The sequence below is a fragment of the Cavia porcellus genome, unplaced genomic scaffold (assembly GCF_034190915.1).
Source record: "Cavia porcellus strain 051 isolate PalLab524CR breed Dunkin Hartley unplaced genomic scaffold, mCavPor4.1 scaffold_26, whole genome shotgun sequence".
Taxonomy (NCBI): domain Eukaryota; kingdom Metazoa; phylum Chordata; class Mammalia; order Rodentia; family Caviidae; genus Cavia; species Cavia porcellus.
In genome coordinates, this window is record NW_026947509.1 from 23,370,631 (window position 1) to 23,394,633 (window position 24,003).

The 24,003-nt window shown below is 39.2% G+C and overlaps 1 pseudogene and 2 gene segments (V, D, J or C); all 3 read right to left on the minus strand.

Annotated features, from left to right (window-relative positions):
* Nucleotides 1-5,505: 5,505 nt before the first annotated feature.
* On the minus strand, nucleotides 5,506-6,167 carry LOC101788115 (T cell receptor alpha variable 23/delta variable 6-like). The segment is given in 2 exon segments: nucleotides 5,506-5,878; nucleotides 6,027-6,167. Coding segments are annotated over 2 exon segments (420 nt in total).
* Nucleotides 6,168-13,787: 7,620 nt separating this feature from the next.
* LOC101788143 (T cell receptor alpha variable 8-4-like) lies at nucleotides 13,788-14,628 on the minus strand. The segment is given in 2 exon segments: nucleotides 13,788-14,257; nucleotides 14,373-14,628. Coding segments are annotated over 2 exon segments (405 nt in total).
* A 6,694-nt stretch (nucleotides 14,629-21,322) lies between these two features.
* On the minus strand, nucleotides 21,323-23,561 carry LOC134473112 (T cell receptor alpha variable 25-like; annotated as a pseudogene).
* Between the last annotated feature and the right edge of the window lie 442 nt (nucleotides 23,562-24,003).

Below are 24,003 nucleotides of genomic sequence, written 5' to 3' on the forward strand. Positions count from 1 at the left end.
TGTCAAGTCTATCCTTTTTTGTGGCCATTATATATTTTTAAAAAGGATACTTTTTTTGTTCTTTCCTTGGTTAGTGGGTATTTGCATTATTTCCAAGATTTAGTTATTACAAATTGTGCTACTCAAAACATGGGTGCACATATATTGCTATGAAATGATGTTTTTAATTCTAGGAAGATACCCATAAGAGGAATAACTGGGTCAAAAAGGACTTCATATTCTAATTTTTTTTGCCGAATCTCCACACTGATTTCTACAGTAGCTGTACCAGTCTACACTCCCGCTATCAGTGGACAAGTGTTTCTTTTTCCCCATAGTGCTACCAGCATTAGTTATTGGTTGATTTTTTTGATGATAGTCATTCTTTCTAGAGTGAGATGGAAATCTCAGTGTTGTTTTAATTTGCATCTCTTGAATGACCAACAACATTGAATATTTTTTTTCAAATATTTATTTGTCATTTGTATTTCTTCATCTGAGAAGTTCACAATCATCTCAGATGCCCATTTTTGGATGTGGGGTGAGTCTGATATTTTTTGATTCTTTATATGTTCTAGATTCAAATCCTTTATTTGAGGTAAAGCTGACCATAATTTTTCACACTCTGTAGGTTGTCTTTTCAGCCTGTTGGTGATTTATTTTTTGTGCAAAACATTTTCAATAAAGTGAGATCTTATCTGTTGATTCTGTGTAGCAGTTCCTTTGCAGTCTGGGTTTGTTCATGAATTTTCTTCCTGCACCTGTGTCTTTGAGATTTCTATTCTAATAAATTGTTTCTGTTTTAATATTGGATTTTCATTCATTTTGACTTTAGTTTAGCACATGGTGATAGACATAGGTTTAGTTTTAGTCTTTGGCATATGAATAGCCAGTTTTTGCAGAACCATTTATGAAGGTTTTTTTTTTTTTTTTTTTTTCCAATGAACATGTTTGGTTCCTTTGTCAAAAATAAGGCAACTGAGTATGTTTGTAGTTGTTTCTGCATCTTTTAATCTGCTCCACTGAGCCTCAGGCCTGTTTTGTTTTGTTTCTTTTTTTTCTCAGTGTGTTGTTGATTTTATTAGAGTAGCTTTGTAGTATAACACAGGTCCAGTATTGTGATGCCCCTTGTCTTGCCTTGTTGCCCAGAATTTCTTTTGCTAGGTCTCTTCTGGTTCCAAATGACTTGTAGGAATGCTTTTCTCTAGATTTGTGAGGTATGCTAATAATATTTCCACTGGAATTGTATCATATCTTTAGAGCAGTTTGAGCATATGGCCATTTTCACTATGTTGGTTCTTCCTCTCAAGAGCAAGGGATATCTTTCTATTTTTAAATATTCCCTTTGATCTAGAAGTGGAATTTCTATTCCTTAGATAAGATCATTTAACAAGAAACTGCTAAGAGATTTCCCAATAGGGTCCTGAAAATTTGCACCCTATTAGCAATGTGTAAAAGCCTCATTTGCAACACAATTGTGGGGGTGTTTGTGACAATCTCAAAGCATTTAGTTTTTATTATTAAATATACAGCTATAATATATGTTATCATAGGGAATTTGTACTGTACGTAATGCATCTTGGGTTCTCTTTTTTCCCAATTCCCCTCCTGTTCCTTCAACCCCTCTTCCCTTCCTTATGTGCAAATCATTGTTGCCATTTTATCTTTTTTTTAATTTTTTCTTTTTTCCTTTCCTTTTGAATAATTCTTATTTTGCAATATCTATTATACAATTTGGTTCTTAATTACACTTTTAGTTTCTCACATCTGTGAAGTAGTGCAATATTGACACATTTTTCCAATTTATATCACTTAAGAGTATGGTCTCATGGAGGAGCAAATGATGGCAGATCAATACACAGCAGAATACAGAAGCTCCCTGAGACAACTCAGATGCCAGAATAAAACATAGTAGAGAGGTCCAGACAGAGGGAGATGGATACTCTCCACCCAGGAAGAAACTAAAAGGAAAAGAGCTGGTCAAACATGCAGTCCCAGGGCTATCACTCAAGCAGTGAAGATTAGCAGGCACAGTGCTCTCATCGGAGTGCCCAAACTCCCCCTTCTGGGACTCACACCTGCCACTACAACTCATCCCAGCCACCAGAACTCCCACTGTTGGACTTGCCCCAGCTGCATGAACTCTGCCACTGTGATTCACTGCAGCCACCATGACACTGAAGTTGGAGGTCAGTGAGCCAAGGGAGCACAGAGCCAGCAAGAGATCTGCATTGACCCACAGAGAGTGCTGGAAATAAGACCCTCCCATGGGAAAGGGGCAACCAACTGTACAAAATGGAGGAATTATGCAGGACAGGCAGTAACAAGGAATAGGAGTGACTTCAGTTGGTTGTTCCCTTCCTAGACCAGATTGGTGGGATCTGCTTGGCCTGGATCACTCCCCTGGTTGGGACCCAATAAGTCGTTCCAAACCAACTCTGTGTATGCGAAACATACTAACAACAGTGAAGGCCCCAGCAAGTTGACTGACCCAGAGGGGAGGGACCAGCATATGCCGCCCCTGTTTGCACATCAATGACCAACAGCAAATTGGAGAGGGCAGAAATCCATAGCCAGCACACTTCAGAAGAACCATAACCAACAAGGAAAGGGGCTGGGATCTCCTCTATAGACCTGTATGGAATAAACTAAAAGCATGACAAGAGAAAGAAATAAGAAAAAGTCCCTAGCCCCCACCCCTGAAAGTATTGATCCAGGAGAGGTAATTGCAAAAGAAATTGAGGGCAGCAAACATGCAATATCAGACACGGCATCAGTGGACATAAAGAGATACCTTTGGGACCTCATAGATGAGCTCAAAAGTGAAATATTCAATCAAGTATAGCAATATATAAGTAGATTAATAAAAGAATTACTAAGCACCTCTCAAGAAGACACAGACACAAAAATGGAGGAACACAAGAAAGGAGAGAAATGTTTAACGAAGAATATAAAGAAAACCTAGAATACATGAAGCAAATTCAAAGAGATTACCAGGAAATTAAAAATTCCATTGAAAGTTGGCAAAACTGCTTGAAAGCAACTATGGTTTAGACTATTAAAACTTGAAGATAAGTTTTCAATATGTGATCATGAAAGGAAAGATCTCTTAAAAAAATAACAAGGAAATAAAAAGGAAATACAAAGGCTATTCACAGAAATAATTAAGGAAAACTTCCCAAGCATAGGAAAAATAAATGATATTCAGATTTATGAGGCATACAGAACTCCAGACATCTACAACCATAACAGAGCTACACCCAGGCATATAATAATCAAGATCCTAGAAATTCAATATAAGAACAGAAAATTAAAAGCCATCTGAGAAAAGAAACAGATCACCGGTAAAGGAAAACCCATCAAAATCACAGCAGACTTCTGGACACAGACCATCAAATCAAGAAGAGCTTGGAGCAAAGTATTCCCAAGGCTTGAAAGAAAATAACCTCCAGCCAAGATTAATGTACCCTGAAAAACTGTCTCTAGAAATTAATGGAGAAACAAGATGCTTCCAAGACAAAGAGGAACTGGGCGAATTCGCAACCACCAATCCAACTCTACAGATAATACTGAAGGAAAATCTAGAGAGAGGAAAAAAGTACCAGTATTTCAGGGACAGTGGCAAAGAGGTCTCAATGAATGGGGCAGAATGTGCAATGAAGGAGAAAAGCAGACAACTAGTGGCAGAAAAATTAGCATGGCAGAAAAACAGCATAACAGAAATGAGGCAGAGAAGGTTGGCTATAATCTCTAATGTAGATGGCCTTGATACTGTAAAAAAAAAAAGAAACATAGGCAGACAGGAGGTAGGGTCCACAAAGATGCTCTGTATAAGAAATATAATTAACTTGAAAAAGGATTTATGGACTGCAAATCAAATATGAGAAAACAATGCTCTATGTGACAGGGAATCAGAGAGTAACAGGAGCATCTTGACCAATAGCTGCCAATAGGTTGGAAAGACAGGCTTCTGTAGGTAAAGGAATACAACTTGACATCAAGTCCAGAAGTGAAAAGATTCAGAACCACTTTGGTAAATAGTAGTTTGCACCTCCATCTAAAAACTGAGGGAGTTGGTGGGACCCAAAAGGCACAGTGCACCCTGTGGAAGAGAAAGGGGAGTAATAGTCAAAAAACGAAGGCAGAAGATATTGTTAATAGTGTGTCAGGATTTAAAACCCACATTAGTCATACCATTCTGTTTAGACAGATTATATTATATTCCAGTTTGTCTACTTGCACTGGATTTGAGGGCACAGATAGCTATCCCAAAAATAGCAGGATATAGTATGGTAATCATCCTTAATTTCCTATTAATTTAATCTAAAGGCCTGTATAGCATATACTGTTTTACCATGACAGATCTTAGTTGAGTCTAGTTTGTTAGGCTGCTGTTTCACATTGACAGATTTTCAAATCTGTTATGATTGATAGTGTCAAGCCTGAAAGTTCAGGCAACTACACTGAAGATGACACGATTCACTAGGATCCCCATTCTGCTTTGATTATTACCTCCTTTTGAAGTTTTATACTATTGCAATGTTTTATTTTTATCAATATTGTTATTACTGATATATACATTATATTATTATGCTATGCCTGATGATATAGACAATTCTATTGAAGATAACAAGAGACAACCCAGTAACCATTGTAGAACACCTTGTAACGGGGTTTTGTATGACTTTTTCATGTCATGTTTTTATAAGAATACGTTTATTTTGCCTTGCTTTGTTTTGTTTCTCCCTCTAATACAGAATGAATAGAAATACATGTAGAAACTCATGCATGTGTAGACTCTATAAACAGTTTGTGAGAAGTGATCATATAATGCATGATAAAATGAACAATTACTTTGAAGAAAAAGAGACACCTCAGTACCCCAGTAACGATCCCATAGTGTCATAATGTGAAATCCAGCAATATTATTATTTGTTCAGAGTGATTTTAGCTTGCTTTGTTTTGTTTGATCTTAACATACATGAAGGTGTGGACAGCTATTTTGAAGAGAATGAGAGACACAATGACAGCCATTGTTAAATTTCCTATTGTCTGATCTTAAAGACTTAAAATTCCTTCCTCATCTTTGTCAGATCAGTCCTATACTATGTTGTTTCACGTGCATTCATTGTATGTGAAGGTATGGACAGCTATTTGGAAGAAAACAGACAACAGGATTGAGAAGATCTCTGATTGTCATGCTTTGAAATTAATGTCTCTTACATTGCTTTCTTATGTTCTGTTTGTTCTGTTCAACTGTGTTCAGTTTTACCCTTTTAAAATAAAAAAAGAGTGTGGTCTCAAGTTGCATCCATTTCTCTATAGAAGTCTCTGGTTTATCCTTTTTTGACCAAGTAGTACTCCATTGTATTAAAAATATGTCTTTTTAAAAATCCATCTCTTGGTTGATGGGAATTTCGGTTGTTTCCAAAATATAGCTATTACTGAGTTTATGCATATATGTTTTCAACTGTTGGTACGAATGAAGGCTAGCTTCTATCACTCCCAGCCTAAGTGTTGGGCAGGTCCTGCTAGAGCAGCGAGGGCAGGTTTGTGCACAGGCTGCAGGTGTCTGGAGAGCACTGTGTTTGTGCTGCGCAGAAGTAGGTGGCTGAGTCTCCAAGCTGAGAAGTCCTGATATGCAAAGAGAGCTCTTGGTCACTCTTCTTGAGAAATACTTTGAATCTTCCGTCTTCCTTTTCATTTAGAACAGATCGTATGGCTATCAGAAGTTCAAGGCTTTTACCAGGGAGCTGCCGGTACCATGGGAAGTAGTCAAATGCACTGTTCTCATATGTGCAGTTTAGAATTGAAGTATCTCCTTCCTGGACTGTCAAATACGGAGGATTTTGTTTCACCTGTTGCTGGTCACCTTTATCCTTCTCTTGGCCGCTCACCCCTGCTTAGGAAAATTAAAAAAAAAAGTCATTAAGCCCTAAAATTGTATTTCCCTTTTAAAGTTTCTACTTGTGTGTTGTTTTCTGTTCTCCAATGTTCTCATTCCCTCAACTTGATACCATACCCCAGGGTTTCTCCTCTACACTCACATCCCCTCTGAAGGCTGAGAATCAGAATTGACGCTCCCAGAATCCTGTCCATTCCTCCTGCAGCCAGGGCTCAGTGCCAGCCCCGTGGTCTGAGGTCTCCAGGTGGCTGGAGCTCTGCCTGACTCACACCCACTTTAGTTCTGTCAGCAGGCTCCACCCCTGCAGGTGTTTTCACTTAATCTCTGTCACAGGAAGCACTTTCCAACTTGGGCCAATTTTTGTCTTTGAAATCAGAAATCTACTCTGTATACATAGAGTATTTGTTTAAAATTGTTCTCTGTTGATGTCTTTCTATACTTTCCAGTTCCTAGAATATTAAACCTCATATGTTGTAACAGCTATGTCAATAAAAATCATCTCATTATACAACAATGAAAGAGAAGGAATCCCAGGAAGCAAAAGATTAACACTTATAAGGCATTACACTTTTCATATTAATCTTAAAGTTTTTGACATCACAGTTGACAAAATACTACATTTTAATCTAACATCGTGGGATTTATATGCTTTGTCTTTTTTGATCTCAAGGAACTTCAATTTTCTTTTCTTCTCTTTTCTTTTCTTTTCTTTTTTTTTTTTTTTTGTCTTTTTCCTTTTTATGGGTACCAGGGATCGAACTCACGACTGCCTGCTTGCAAGATAGGCGCTTATGCTGCTGAGCTAAATTCCCAACCCCTCAATTTTCTTACAGTCTTATAAGTGTGCTCCTATTTCATGACTAAGAAATGATAGAAAACAAGTCCAAGCCAGTTGCTTTGCAGTTTCTATAAAATGCCTCTCAGGTAAATTAAATATTTCAAAGAATATCTGGTGAAAAAATTGGAATATCCTGTAACAATCTATCCTGGAGGAGCTCTGACCTTCTAATAAGAGGAAGAGAACATTTTGCTGACTTCAGAAGATATGACAACTTGGCTGTTCAGAAATAAAGCATTTTTGGTAACTGGTAACTCTGATTCTGAGTTTGAATAGGCATTGAATATTTTATCTATTCTCATGGATGAAAACGAAAATATAAAGAAATAAGTTGCTATAGATTTTTGTACCATGAGGGAGTAGTGGCAACAACTGATAAATTCTAAAGCAACCTGAAAAGGAGGAATGGTCTCAGTTATAAATAACAGAAGTCAAAAGAACAAAATACAGGTTGTTTTCATGAAGTGCAGGATGGATTTTTTTCTGTGTATTATATGTTATCTCAGCTCCAATCAGGGAAAACCATCATAATAATCCAGTAGGAGAAAGTGGTGCAGATCCCTCAGTCTGTCTAGTCCCATTCTGAGGCCGTATCAGATAAGAAGTGCTTTAATTGCTTAAGGTTTTTCTATATGTTTAGTGTATCCTCCCTTATCTGTGGTTATTACATTTCAAGACCTCAAATAAATGTCTAAGCCCCAAATAGCATCAAACTATAGGGCAGATCCAGAACCTTTTTAGACAGCAGAAAATGCTCCCTCTGTGTGGCTGTGACGGCAAGAGATTTTCCAGCAGCTTCACACCATGGTTTGAGGGCTGTGGTTTGATAGCATCCTCCAGGCCTATAGCACTGTCCACCCTAGTGCAGGTTGCCATCCTCACCCATTTCCCCCTTCAGTCCACAAGTTTACCAACAAGCCCAGTGTCCAGTCAATAAAGTGTTACCCATCCCAGGTGTGGAGACTTACTCCCAACTCATCAAACAGGACATCCAGGACTCTGAGTGCCCCATTCTTCCACCGAAATGACTGTTACTGCCTGGCTCTGGTGAATCTGGGAACTCCTAGACTCCAGACCCACTGGATGTAACAAAATCCAATATATTCTGCTTTTCCTATACTTTTTTTGTAAACTATAATTTCCTACGTGTATTTCCTATACTATAATTTTCATTTTTTTCACCTAAAGAAAGCAATTCATGGTCTTTCGTTACCATATCCACATTACCAGCACCTTTACTTTTGCACTTTGGGACCTTTGTTAAGTAAAATAAGAATTACTTACACGCAAACATTATGAACAGTCACTCTGATAGTGAGGTGCCTATAAAGTGACCAATGACCACAGAGTACATAACATGTCTACCCCATAAAAAATGAGGGTTCATGTCCCAGGACAGGTAGAGAAGGAGGGCAGGAAATTCTTCCATGCTGCTTTGAACAATGTGTAATTTTAAAAATTCATGAATCATTTATTTATGAATTTTCCACTTAATATTTTCAGACCACAACTTGCTCAGTATCTAAAAAGAGAACCTGAAGATAAGGAGGCACTGGTGCTTATGTACAGGACATCCACCAAAAACCTGCGTATGGACAGTATCTGGGTCTCACCTGTGAAAGGCTAGTCCCAGGCTCTCAGATCAGCCAGGACTCAGGGACAGCAAGGTGAAATCTCTGAGATAGTTGATTGCTTAGAAAAGGTCACCAAGATGGAGAGATGAGCTCTTTTTCTTGACCATGTCACTGAAGAGATTGGACAGAAATTGTGCTTGAAATCTGTTTTAAACCATGAGTGGATTTCCCAGTAAAAAGAATATAGAAGAAAATTCCAGTTCAGTTTAATCAGCATGGTTGTGGATTCAGTAATACATGCGTAGGTCACTTTGTGCTCACGAAAGTTAATGTGGCCTTCACCTTGAAAAATATCCTGTGTCTTCAGAGAACTCTTCCCTTCCAAAGTTGGATTCTTCAACCCTCAGAGCCTACACATTATTTAGGTGGATGGGTGGATACACACATGAATTGACAGCTGATATAAAACTAAGCCAAAGCAGAGGAGGTTGAGAATGATTTTTAAAGAGCTCATCTCTGGCTGAGTGTGTGAGAGACATTACTCTGATCTGAGTCAGCACTGCCCCTCTGTGGCTGTGCAGGGAGATCACAGACTCCTGTGAACAATTCCCTGTGACTTCATTTTTATTAATGGATCTGATTTTAGTTTTTCAATTTTGTATTGTTTCCATTTGAGACACATAATAAGTAACTTCATTGTGGAGTGTTTGTGTCTATACACATCACACCTTGATCCACTTTGCTTCTTCGTGTCTTCCTTATTTGGACCCCCTTTCCACCTCCAGGAAACCTGTCTGGCCATGTCCTATCATCTGTCTTTTACTTTGCTCTTTAAATTATTTATAGTTCATGTTTCTCACATAAAAGAAACCTTGTGATAAACAACCTGTGTTTGGTTCATTTCACTTAGCATTATGGATTCGAGGTGTATCAATTTTCCTATGAATGACTCAAGTTTATACTTTATGTCTGCATAGTACTCGCTGCACACCCATGGCTGGGCAGTACTCTGCTGTGACAAATGTGTGAGATATGTGTATTCTTTATCCGTTCACACGATGATTGGAACACTGGGTTCTTCTGTTCACCAAACCTTGCTCGCTGAGCTGAGTGATGGCTGCTTCTTATTCTAGAATTACTGTAGAGGAGAGAAGATTGCCCTGTTGGGTCTCTTAGAAATATCTGCCGCCCTCAACCGAGGCATTTCCCAGTGACATCTGGAAGAGTTGGTTAGGGTGTCAGCTAGGCCAGGAAAAAGCAGGGCTACTGGGCTGTGAACTGTGCATCTCATGCGTCCTGTGGGCCCTTAATTCAGAGGCACGTGCTGGGCCTTGGGCTGAGCTACTGCCTGACTCCCCTGTCCCAGCCTCCCTTACCCATGTCATGTCGGGGGGAAACCTCCAAGCTGAAATGCATGCACCCTTACGTAGCCTCTAAATTAGACAGCTAGGAACCTGGGGAGCCATCTTTGTTTTTTTAGTAATTTTTTACTTTTGTACCTGATGGTTATATAGTGATAGTTTACTGTGGTTTTCATTAGGATTTTTCTTATAAACGTAATGTAAAACATGTATCAGCAAACTTTGTCCACAAAGGGTCAAGTAGTAAATATCAAATTCTGGGCTTGGGTGGTCATTCATTCCCTATCACAACTTCTCATTTCCTCCACTGAAGCATGTGACACGTCCTTGATTAGCAAATGGCACTGCTTTAATTGAACTTCATAAAAGCCGACTCATGACTGCCTCTGGGTCATAGGCTGTACTTTGTTGAACCCTGAAGAAGAGTATCTTTTCATGTTCATGTATTTTATTTTTAAAAACTCTGCACAAATATTTTGCTCATTCTAATATTCAGTCTTTTGTTGAATTTTGAGAGCTTATATATGCCTTTTTTCACTTCTACATGTTTTCTATATTATAAAATATTTCTAAGACTTCTGTCCTGAAAAGCCCAAAATATCACTTATAGAAATTAAAGAAAGGTTTAGTAAATGAAAATATATGTTACGTTCATGAATGAAAAGATTCAATAGATATAAACCTCCCAAATTCTGACATAAATTCAATGAGCTGTGAATTAAAACTCTTAATTCTTCATATGAATTGAAGAAACAACTCCATAATTATATGGAAAGTAAAGATGTTCAAATAATCTCAACTCAGCAACACTGGAGGAGTCAACCTTCAAATTTTTGGGAAGTATAGTACGCCATGGAATTTGATATTGGTGAACGTAAAAGACATAAGTTAAGCAGCTATTGTATCAAAGTAGAAAAATAGGTATTATAAAAATAGACTCAGATATACATCCATGTTCAATAATTTTCAAGGAATATGCAAGACAGCCCAGTGGGGGAAATGAAAGTGTTCTCAAGAAGCGGTGCGGACACCTGGGTGAGTCTCTGGGCAGCGCCACATGAGGCTGACCCTGGGTGACTGTCAGCGACGGCTCCATTGCTTTGCAAGCCGAGAGTAATAAATAAAGACTTCTGAGAAAGGAGCTGTTTGTGTTTGTACCAAAAATTAATATGTTTATTAATATGTTCATTAATATCAATTGGTTCACTTTGAAAGGTTCATGCACGCACATATAATAGTTTAATTTCTCCTTCACCTGCTTCCTCTCTCTCCTCACAAGCTTTACCTTGCAGGGAGTTCTAACATGTGTTATGTTTTGTGTGTATATCCATACCCCTTATTACTGGCCCTCACACTTCTTTCTGTTATTTCTTTTCTGTTGACTAATAAAAATAAAATCTCTCATACTTTCTTGGTATTTTTTAATATTCTACATATTAGAATATTTGACACTTGTTTTTCTGAATCTGACTTATTTATTCAAAATGATGGTCTCCAGTTCCCTCATTTTCCTGAAAAGGACAGAATTTCATTCTTCCTTAGCACGTAGTACTGCCCCACTGTATACATAATGTCATGTTTTGTCACCTGTTGATGGGGACTTATGAGTGTCCATATCCTGACCACTGTGAGCTGGGCTGCACTCCCCCTGGGTGTGCACACATCCTTACACTCCTCTGACTTACTTCACTCAGGTGTGTGCGGGGAGCAGTGCTGCTGGACCCAGGGGGAGCCCTATTTTTATTCCTCTGAGGAATTTCCGTACTGATTTCCACGGTGGCTGTGTTTATTTGTATTCTCAGCAGGAACCGGGCATCCTCACCTGCATTTATTGCCATTTGTATTCTTGATGAGATACAAGCTGGCTGCAATGAGGTGGAATCTCCTTACTTTCAATTTGTGTTTCTTTATTAGTCAAAGATGTTGAACATTTTTTGTGTTCCTGTTGGCCATTTGTACTTCTGCCTTTGAGAGATATCCGTTGAATTCTTTTTCTCATTTTTATGGAGCTATTTTTTATGTTACACTCCTGAGTTCTTCACATATTCTAGATATAAAATCTGCATTTGAAGAACAGCTGGTAATGATTTTCCTCCATTTTGTAGGTGCTGTCTTCACTGTGTTAGTTTCCTTTGCTGTGCAGAAATTTAAAAATGTGTATACTATTTGTTGACTCTTATTATTATTTTCAATGCTATTAGTATCTTATCCAGGAAGTCACTGTCATTCCTTTGGCTTCAAGTATTCCCCTGTTTTCTGTTAGCTCTTTCAAAGTTTGAGACAGAGAGGCCCAGGCCTCTGACTTTGAACAGCTGAGAAACAGAGTTTCAGTCTTCTACAAGTGGATATCCGGTTCCCAGGAGGGCTTGTTAAAGAGACTGCATTTGGTCCAGTGTGTAGTTTTGGCTTCCTGACCAGAGGGATGAAGCTAATCTGTAGCAGGTAACAAAGTGGGTTACAGTAATAGTTGCACACAATTTTGTTCATAAGATGACTTATACATAGAAATTTAGCATAGGTTTTTATTGGATGGTAGAACATAGGGGATTTTATTTTTAATAATGAACATGTGTCATTATGCGAATAAAAATCTAGTGCCCTTTTTAAAACTGTAACTACATATGCTTCCAACGTTTCCTCACTGACTCTTGTTTCATTTCTCATTTTCCCACTACAGTTTTCCTTATTTACCCTGTTTTCTAAATTAGTATAGGTAATTATTTCTTTTATATTATGTTTTCAATGGCTTTTCTAAGGTTTATATTGTATCTACAAACTAATATTTCACGTTCTATTTAGTATTACTTGGCTACTTCAAGAAAAATAGCTGACACTGGGTCAGTCATCTTCCCTCTCCTCGTTATGTTATATACTTGTTAGTTGTCTTTCATACTCAGATTCTGAAAACCTCATCAGGTGATATTATACTCATTGATTTCAATGCTTGTGGGCATTTTAAATAAGTCAAGTAAATAAATAATTCAAGTACAGCACTTAACAAGCTGTTTAAAAAGAGAGCAGGTTAAGTGTCCTACAGCAGTAGCACCAAAAACAAATCCAAATGAAAAAAAAAGGAAAGAAACAGGAAATGCAGAGAGGTGGCAGATATTGTCCATTTTGTTGGTTGTGATGGTGGTTACAAGGGTGAATGTGAATTCCAAAATCATGAAGTTGAATCTATCAAATATGAGTAGTTTTGTACAATAATTCTACTTCAATAATGCTTTAAAAAACTTAGTAATCTCTCACATTTTATATTTATTATGTTGTTCTTCCATTATTCTTATACTTTTTTTGGTACCAGGTATTGAACTCAGGACCTTTCGCTTGCCAGGGAGGTGCTTATACCACTGAGCTATACCCCCAGACCTCCTTCTTGTGCTCTTGAGATTGTAGTATTTCAAGCCCTGGTGTCTTTGCCTTCAGCTTAAGCAAACTTCCTTTTTATTCCTTTTAGAACAAATGTGCTCATAATAAATTTTCTCAATTTTGCTTTATTTGAAAATGTCTTAATTTTATCATAATTATTTTAGAATATTTTCACCACTTACAGAACTCATTGTGGATGGTTGTTTGCTTCTGTCAGCTGTTTAAAAGTGCAGTGGGAGGAGATCATGGCTCCCTGGCCATTGCACAGAATTTGGTTTTATTCTGAGGGCTACAGGAAGCCAGTGCAGGAGTTTTATCCATGAGTGACCTTACTGGTACTTCACGGCTGCTGTACTAAGAATGGAGAACAGGGAGACAGGCACAGGGAACATTATAAGGCTGGACCTAGATGAGTTAGACCCAGAAGACGAAGTAGCCAGGCCGTGGGTTCAGTTGAGAGGTGAGGACTACTGGATAACATGATGGATTAGATGTTAGCAGTAAGGGGAAACTGAGTCAGAAATAAATCTGAGATTGTACACCTAAAGATCCTGAATGGAGTCTCTATCAACTGGAAAGCAAGTGGTAGTAGGCAAGCGTTATGATTGGGAGTGGGGAAAGACCAGGTCAGTAACCATTATGCAGAATCAGTGCACTGACCTAGAGTGCAGGGTCTTCACCCACACAGGGAACACCCGTGTGAGCTCCTCTGCCCGGTGTCTTGTCTGACATGACACAGTAGGGAGAGAAAGAACTTACAGAAATTCCAGTTCTTCGCAGGAGTCTAGCATCTCCCAGGTCTCCGCTGCTCCCCTGCTCACTTTCATCACTTCAGAGAGCTTGCTAAAAACAGATCACGTCTTGCTCTCGCCTCACAGAAAGTCCTGTGTTTCTAGAAGTTTGTGTTCGGCTCCCCCTGCAGTCTCAGGCACTGTGTCACTCAGGGCACAGAAGTACATGGCCGCGTCGCTCCCCTGGGCTGAGGATTTCTGCAGGTGAAAGGAGGTTTCACTCTTCTTAAACTCAGCCTTGAAACCTCTGGTGCCTGTAACTACAGATGACCCTGGTACATATTTCAGGAGGAGCTGGAGGTCTTTTTCAGGTCGCTGGACATACCAGAAGAGGTAAGGTGTTACACTATGGGTATAATTGCACTTCAGCAGCAGAGCGTGTCCTTCAGCGACAGTGACATGATGGTCAGGCTGGGCCACTGACTGGGCTCCACCTCCTCCTGCAACATCAAGTCTGCATCAGTGAGACCGGGACAGACCCACCGTAATGGCACAATGTCCCTCTCCATTTTCATTACTTCAGGGAGGCAGGAACAGGGAACACTGCATACTTACTCAAGGTGAGAGGCATTCCAAGCAAGAGGAGGGTCACTGAGAGCATAGCTGGTCAACAGGAGTCCCAGAGTGCTAGGCTGGGAGAGTCCCTCAAAAGGAATTGGAGTCTCTCTAATGGGAATCTCACATCTAAAAGTTCCTTCTTCAGGCACAACCGAGACTAATGCTAAGAGATGCTGTCTTAACGATGACAGCATGTACTGTCAGCAGTACTCTGTTTGGTGTTTGTCTTGCTCAGGCTGTGCACTCAGTGTGCCAGAAGGCAAAAAGAAGCCCCTAAGAGGAACAGACATTTCCGTGCAGGCAAACACTGCCCCCTGGTGGTAGAGTACAGAAACAAGGTGAGCATTAAGGTTTATGTGCTAGATTTTCTTAGTTTAATATGGTGAAAATGTTTTCAAGGGTCTATATTTTGAGAGGATATTTTAATTTCACGAACAAAATAACACCATTAAGTTATATTAAATAAATTATATTATCATGCTCGCTTAAAAAATAAGAAAACTGGGGGCTGGGGATTTAGCTCAGTGGCATAAGCGCTTGCCTTGCAAGCAGGCAGTCATGAATTCAATCCCTGGTATGGATAAAAAGACAAAAAAGAAAAAAGAAAAGAAAAGAAAACTGATATATTGAAGAAATAATGCCATTTGTCCAGTATCACGATGAGAAAAATGGACTTGGTCCTACTAATATGTGTTAAGAGTCCACAGTATTGGCCAGGGTTGACCATGACAAGTTTTTCAGTGCTGCCTTTTAGAATAGACATTTTCCTAAATTCACACCCAGAAACCCAACTACTATAGCAATAATGTGCCCAAGGACACACAAGTTTCAGGCTATTATAAAAAAGAGGGTGAAAGCTGACCAATACAGATGCTCAGAAAAAATCCAAAAGGCAATGCGGACTGAATAAACTCTTTCCAAGACCAAACACTGCAGGAAAAATAAGTGGAGGAGCTACTAAAGAACCTCAGCATCGTCAGAGAGTGAAGTGGGAATTCCGGAGTGGATGAGGTTCTGAGAGAAGCAGTTTTAAGAAAAACTGTGTGATCACAGAGCAAAAGATGAAGAATGCACAAGAGAAAGATTGTTTTTCAATGTCTGTTGATCTTTTAACAACATAAAAGTGAACATTGGTCTTTTCATTAGAAGATAAACTATTGAATGTAGCAAAAACATGAGACAAAATAAATTTGCAGTATATTTTGGGATATTTGGGTTACATAAAGGAGAAGAAAAATACATGATATCAACTAGATTTGGTTTTTAGCACTTGGGCAATGTTTGCATGATTTGGAAAAAACAATGAATCAGAGTTCAGAGATGATAAATAGAATAGAAATAAGATCACAGATCAAAAGATCACGTATTGGCAGGAGGAACAGATATTTCTAGTTTTATTGAAATAAAAGAGGAAAGGATCTGTTTGTGTTTAAGTAATTCTTTGGAATATGAAGGAAGAAGTTTGATGCACCTATTATTTTCTAACAGAATTTATTATTTCTTATGAAGAGAAATTATTTACAAAAAATCAAATGGAGATCACTCTGGGTTAGAAATTTTGAGTTGTGTAAAAAGTTTTGAAATAACACCTGCAAGGAAGGGCAGGGAGAAATAATTAAAGAGATAACAAGTGCTTGCCTGGCACCAATATATATCAAGTTAATGCTGATGGTAACAAATCTCAGCAACACCAGCCTACACCTCTCTGTCATTATTTTGAACCCTCTGCATCAGAAAAAGTTCGTATCATAAGGATGACATTTATGAATGATTGGGGATTAATACAATCATCACTATGGTGCAGAATTGCAATGTGAATAATGTAGTCAGTGACCAAAGAGTTTGAGTAAAAAGCTCTGGAATGAAGTTGTTGGTAAGACCACAGAAGAAGCCTTTGGAAAATAAGAAAACAAAAAAGGAGGGAATATAGGATGAAGCAGCAACTAGATCTGAGTGAATTTGTCAAGTAGGGACTCCTGGATATGTTGATGGATTAGATGTGATAACATATAAGTGATAATATAAATTCAAAAAACAGATGCACTGTAAGGATCTGTGCATGGCTACATAAGCATGGGTGGATTTAGACTGGGTGTAAGATTTTAGGTGGACCAGCATCTGATTGGAGAATTATTGTAAGATCGTTCTGGATTGTGGAAAGGCAAGTTTATGGCTAGGGGATTCAAATTAATGGTATTTGAAATTGCTGAGTTCTTTTATCAAAATGCCCCAGGCCAACAGTAAAGTTGGATTGTATTCAGTTTGCAGTGGAAACTATTAAACTTGGTTAAATTCTTCAGTATGTGAAGTGTCTTGAATGAGAAGATGATAATAAGAAAACAGTAGAGGAAAATCAGGCCAGAATCTCAAAATTGCATGAATAGTGCCTAGGTTTTACGGGTAACGACCTGTATAAATACGGTACCTATAAGTCTGGCGTGTTTTAGCTGTGGTAGAACAAGGAACACAATGGAAAGATAATTATTTCTCACAGAGAATTGCATTTTTATTCAGACACATGGAAATAATTCTCACAAAGACTATGAAATGTGGCTTTTTGTCAGTGCTGAAGATCAAACCGAGGGCCTCTTGCATGCTAGGAAAGTACCACGTACGACATAAATATATGCCAATATTTTGTTTTTGATAAAATGGAAATCTGAAAGCCAAGTCAGTATTGAAAACAGAAGAACCGTCAGGTCCCCTGGTGAATGATTATTCTCAGAAAAGTCAGTCCTGTAGGACAACAAGTGCTTTCCAAGGTCCTAGTGTGGAGAAACTTGTTTGCAGGAAAGCAATTTGTGCTGAGTTTTTCATGCAGAGTAAATAGATAGCAAGTTTCAGGCTCTCCAGAAAGGCACAGCTCTTCTCCAAGGAAACACAGATAAAGTCTTCAAGGTTTTCTGTTTGCAGATAGGAGCACTGAAGGAGAAATGCGCAATCACACTGAAATCCTGACAGAGAGCACACTGAGAAAACCGGCTCTGGCTCTGAGACACTGCTGCACTCACTGCCTGAGACAGCGCCTGCCTGCAGCAGAGGCTTTGGGATGCTCACTCAGGCTGCGCACGGATCTTCTCTCTTTACTATTTGTTCATAACTTAGTGCAGATGTCTCCACTCTTTCCTGAAAAGCTGCTCTCTCATCTTCCTTTCCTTTCTTTTCTAACATGAGCTCCAATGTCAGTCACTCCAAAGTTGTTCTTTTAAATGTCACTAATCTACACGCTTCTCTTTCTTTCTTACATTTACCCAGCTTGCAAAATCTGAAAGCTCAGTATTACTCTGACCCACTATCATGCCAACCTAGAAACATGTCCTTGACCGTGAGGTTATGTCAATAATTGCCAGAGTGCTTTTTACAAATCGTATTGATATAATACAAGGGAGCCCTTTATCATTTAGAACTATAACAGACACTTTTTTTTCCCTACAATTGGTGAATTCTTTTCTTTTGTACTAAGAGAATCTTGACGGTATGAAATTAGCTCACTTTACTTTTGCAGCTGCCAGTTATTTCACTTCATTGATGACAGACAGATTTCTGAATTCTTATTCTAGAAAGTAAACTATGTGATTTTCAAATGTTTCCCATTTTTGTGCCCAGGATGTGTCCTTTCCCATGTCCCTTATTTGTATACTTGTGTGCTTTGTTTCTAATAAAATTTTATGTATTTTTAGTGTAAGGTTGATGTAGTCAGGGATTTCAAGGAGAACAAGACAATACAGAACACATAATTTACAGAATTATTTTATAATAATCACCCAAATAGTTAAATATTAGAAGTACAGGAAATCTGTCCATACACTAAGACCAAGGAATCCAGCTGAGGGTTTGGATCCTACACTAATGTCCTACATGTTTCCAGCTGAAGACCTAGATACCATGACAGTGTCCCCACGAGTCCAGCTGGAGGCCTAGTGCCCATGGCAGTGTCTCATGCAAGTTTGTTTCACAGATCTGCATTGGGGAAGCCCCAAAGTTCAGTGGTGGAAGCTGGAAAATCTGTGCCAGTAGGGTGAGGGTTGTACACCAGAGCCAGGAAGCAACATTCATAGTAAGAAGCAGGACTCCTCTGAAAAGTACTAGCCATCCTCAGTGACAACGAGATACTGAGCTACTCTGATGATCAGAATAGCCAGGTTGCTATCAGGAAACCAGCATGACAAGCTTTTCTTGGAGACTGAACAGCACACCATTTTCCCCTCCAGAGCCAGGAAGCAGTAAAGACCAGAGTTCCTTCAAAATGAACCACAGCCTTTCTCAGTGACAGTGAGGTCCAGAGCTCCTCTGATGATGAGAACAGCCAAGCTCATGTCAGGAAAGAAGCCTGACAAGCTCTTCCACAAGAACCCATGGCAACAGGAGAACCAACAACACCATGGAGAACCAACAATACTTAATTCTTGCTCTCCAGTTCTCCTGTTTATCTTGGCAACAGTCCCAGGTGGGCCCTCCATGCTCAGCACCACGCTGATTCAGTTCAGCTGCTGTTACAAATTGCCCACCATTTATCAATTCACCACACAAGTTAAAAATCATCAGTGTATTATCTGGTTTGTGAAACTTTGAGTGAACAAATTAGCTATCTACTTTGGAGTGGCTGATTTGCATCAGCATTTCAAATATCCTTAACAGAGTTCTTAAAATATTAGAATTCTCAATATGTACATTTACCCACATTATTATAAGTTGGGAGACAAAGAAAAAATACACCAAAATTTTTCTTCATTCTGAATTCTTATTTCTTGTGTCATTATACCACTTAACAGTGCAGAAACAGCTTTACTCATGGAAAGCCCTTGGGGATGGAAAGTGTGGTAGGACTGATCACAGTTCTTAAAACCAATCAGCAACTGTGCAATTTATAAAGATAGATTTGGAGCAATATTTTACAGCAGAAAACATTCAGGGAAAGGTCAGATTTTTTAATAGTAAAGGGTTATTTCTGAACAGAAACACAGGTATGAAAAAGACACTAAGATAAGGAAAATGTTTTTTGAAAATCCTGTTTAATGTTGGATAGGCAGACACTAACTGTTTGCTGGTAGCACAGATTGCCAAGTATTTTTAGATGCCTTTTGAATACTATCCGAGCACTGTCTAGAAACCCCATAAGATGAAAATAAATGTAAGTCCTATTACTCAACTATTTCATGACTGGAAAAATACCTGTCACACACAATTTAAATGAAAAGAGTTTTCAGAGGACTCAGTCTGGGATTGTTGGGCTCCAAGGCATACGGCATGGTAGAAGGCCCTGGTGGAGAAACACTGCTCCCACCCAGGAAGCTGGATGCAGAAAGGAAAGGGAGGAGCCAGAGTCTAGAGCACACTTTTCTAGTCCATGCTCTTAGGGGCCCACCTGTCACCAGGCCTGATCTCCTGAGAGCATACTCAGCCACTGAGTTCATTCACTGACAAATTAACTGATGCATGTAGCATCCTGATGATCTAATTACCTTCCAAATATGAAAATTTGGGGAAATTTTAGGTCTAAGTCATGATATTCTTCCTGTGGCCTTCAAATGTCTTCTGTGCATCTCATTATGCAGGAATGCATTTAGTCCCTCTGTAACAGTTGCAAAATTTTTAACATGTTTATCATTGCTGAAAAGTCCAAGTCCAAAGTCTCTTCTGAGACTCTAGGTAAAGTCTTAGTTTTGAGTCCCTGCACAGCAAACAAACAAACAAAAACATTCCTATCCCCTAAGGAAGATGGTAGAATAATACAGGCAGAAATTAGAGCAAAACATTATAAAATCTCACAGCATAAACACTAAACCTTACATCTCTGTCAGCAGCTAGGGCAGCCTGCGGTGAGGTGAGATGTGAGCTCCAAAGCACGTGGGAGCCCGACTCATGCAGCCTTGCTAAGCAGCTGCAGCCCCCATGGCCTGTCTGCTGAGGTGGCTACAGCCATTCCCTACAGTTTTCCTCAGCAGAAGTTCCATATTTTTGGTATCTAACTTTCTGTGGTCTCTGGTGTGAGAGTGCTTTCAGTTCACTCTCACAGCTCCATGCACTGCCGTATCAGGGCTGCACCACCTGGCCTCTCAGGCCTTCTTCTGAAATCTTACAGAAGCCTCCTGATCTCACTGCTCTTGGATTCTGTAATTTGAAAAACCTGCACCATATGGGTGACTCCCAGTTCTGCTGCCAGTTGGAGCAGAAGCCTGGCCTCTTGTCCTAGGGCCCCTCACCTGATGGCCTGGTGTTTGAATTCTAGAAAACACTTCCCAGGCAACCCTGAATATGCCAGGCCCTTGGGGCTTTCTTCTCAAAGCAAAACCTTTCAGCATTATTTATCTCTTTATGCTCTTGAGCCCGTGCAGCTGACGCCTTCTCAATTCCTGAAGCACTTTCAGTTCATCTTTCCTGTTCTCCTGAAGCAAAGCATTGTCTTCCTTTAATGCTGCTCTTTTCAGCAACCACGTTTTCTCGGGTCCCAACATTTCAGGTACTCTTTGTTGCACTTGCAATTTTTTTTTTATCTTAAAGAGAATAAAATCAAGCAAAATAAAACAGAATAAAGCCAATCAAAAGAAATCAGTGTAAGTAACACAGAACTTCAAAACCATAAGAAATCAAGAGTGGTTACCATAAGGCCTCTTCTTGTTTTCAAAATTGCTGCAGATCCCTTCAGACACAGTAAAAATCAAACAACATAGAACATAATAGAACCATAAAAACAAATAATAAAGGACTTCAAGCAAGACAGTAGTAAATCCAAAATGGCAGCCATAATGTATAAATCTTGATTTAATTAAACTTCTAAACATCTCAAGTTGACATAAGCAATTCACCATTACAGCTGTTTACCCTAATTTGATCATTACACAATGTATATATGAATTTAGCTAGGATGTTATAGTTAGATGTACATATAGATGTGGATACAGAGGTATAGATATTACGTGAATTAAAAATTTTAAAAAGTTTACAGTTTTGGCTAAATGGTATATATGTCAATTTATCTCAGCAAAATGTCATTTTTACAGAAAAATAATGTCTTTATATCAAAACTCTATAATATTTAGGCAATTCCATAACAGGTAGAACTTAAGATACTCTTAAAAATTCACTTAAATACTGTATGCATGTGAACATTTTTCTTCATGTAATATACATGCTGTTTTATTTAGTTTTACAAGTAGTTTAGTATGAATTTTTTTCCTTATGTAGTATGTGATAGTTCATTCAGTCTTACAAGTAGTTTAGTAATGTTTTGTCTCCATTATTTCAATATATTGCACTAGTTCCAGTATTATCATATTTTCCTCATAATTGCTTCCAAAACTAAAAATAGTTCATGAAAAAGATGCAAAGGCTTTACTTGGTCATTCAGTTCTAAATGCCTTGATTTTAAAGTTAGATTCAAGGAAGTAAGATGAGAGGTAGGAAGAGAATTAAGAGGTAACTATCAGTGTTCAAAAGCTTGCTGAATGCCTATAAATGGAGAACGGCAAGGCGTGTAGGTGTAAGGAAATGAATGTGAGTTGTGTTTGAGGGGTAAAGTCCCAGGGTTTGGTAACCCCTGGGTATGCATTGTGCTTTATTAGCCCTCTAGTGTCTGCCTGGCACAGGGAGTGTGTGTGCTCTAACACTTGTTTCATGAAGTATCCAAAGGGCCCCAGTGACACTTACACCCTCATGTAGTTCCCTACCAAAATTACTGTAGTCTAACTCCATGGCTCACTTTAATACATAGTGAAGCAAAACTAACATCATGGCAATTATGTGCCTAAATATTAACATGGCCTGGGAGCTCCACTTCAACACTTTTGGAAGCCCTGAGCCACTTTGTCAAACAAGCAGCTTCCAGGAGAGAATGGCCATGAGAGGAGACCACGTCAGGGCCTCGGGGAAGGAGTGGTGAGAAAGGAGCCCGCTGCTTAGGGGACCATTCCAGCTCAGGGGAGCTCTAGTCATTTTCTTTTTAAGAATAAAACATACATACAAACATGGAAGTAGTATATATCAATGAGGCTCCAAGTAATCCTTGATACATTTACCCACTGAATAATGCTTAAATCAGGTTAAACGTGGGTACTCCTACAATCTTTTAGTGACATTATTTTTATGGTTTCTTTAAGGAGAAACCTATCAACAACATTTCCTGTAGCGCTGAAATCTGAGAGAAGCTTCTTGGGGACCTGTGACATCACGGAAAGATGCCCTCAGAATCCACTGATTCTTCCTGGATTAATTGGAATTCCCCGAGACATCTCTGTAGAAGAAAACCAGTAGCTGTGTAATAGGAATTAAATTATCGTGTCTCAATGAGTGAATTTCTACACGCATCCCTATTGCCATGAGGAGGAGGTGGGTGCACCGTCTCTTTGCAGACAGTGTGATTTCAGCTTTCTCCAGCTTCTGAGCTACACTAGGGATCATAACCTCTTTGTGGATTCTCAGGGCGAGGTTTGGGCACAGGCAGCAGGTGCTTGGGGAGCACTGTGTCGCTGCGCAGAAATAGGTTCCTACGTCAGTTCCCCGGGTGGCTGTGATGTGCAGGGAGCCGTCCTGTCTTCTTTGTCCAAACCAGCTTGTCAATCTGTCCTGCCCCTTCACTTCTCCACCCTTCACTAGCCTCACCAAGAGGACTGGGCGTCCCCTGGCCTTCTGCTTGTACCACTGTAAGCTGTTTAAGGTGCCTGAAGAATTGCAGTACGTGGTGAAGTTCTCTCCTCCTCCCAGATGTGCCAGAATCGAGGACTTTGCTTTACCTGTTGTCCGCTCATTTCTGCGGGGAAAGACAATGAAAGGCATCATACAGAACAGACCAGGTTTCTATTCCCTAAGCTACACTGTCACTGGTCTTTCTCATTTATCACTACCATTTTTCTCCTTCTTTCCATATTTCCTTCCTCCCCTCTTACTGAGTTCTTATTTCAAAAAAGCCCAAAAAACCATAAAGTCAATGTTTTTCCTGCAGATAATTTTCTACCATTCTACAGTTTCTGGAAACAACCAGGGAGTCTGAAACTCACGTGAAAATTGCATCCGTGAGATCAGCATTGTTGCCACGAGTAGCATCCCGGCTTCCCCTTCTTAACAAAGAGCTTCTGACTCTAACTGCTCCTCCGTGGATTTCCCTACCAAAGCTGACTTCAGCTCCAGAAAAGTGATTGTAGTCTGTCTTGCAAAGTCTGTGTCTGTGCTGGAAAGGAAGAGAAATATAGTAGTAGGGCGTCTTCAGTTTGAGGCATCTATTTTCCCCACTCACTTGAGGAGGCTGTGCTTGCAGGTGCTGCCCCCTGGTGACTGCTCTTGAAAATTACTCGTTTGATCACCAATTTCCTTAAAGTTGCTTTCAAATTTAGGTAGCAGTTGTATGTGTCAATGATTAGAAAGAGTCCATTAATACTAATATTGTTCAGCAAGGAATGATTTACCTTGAAAAATACACTCTTATGTTTAAAGCTAGGGGATCAGAAAGAATCAGAGAATCTTATTTTTTCATTTCTGAATCAAGAATCATGCTGTGCCCGTACATGTGCTCGCGGAAGGCAAATATTTCAATAAGTGTAAAAGACTCACCAGCTCATGTTAAACAGCAAATCCCCTGTAAAAGAAAATGAAAACTACAACTTTTGCTTTGTGATCTAAATTTCCCTTGAGAATT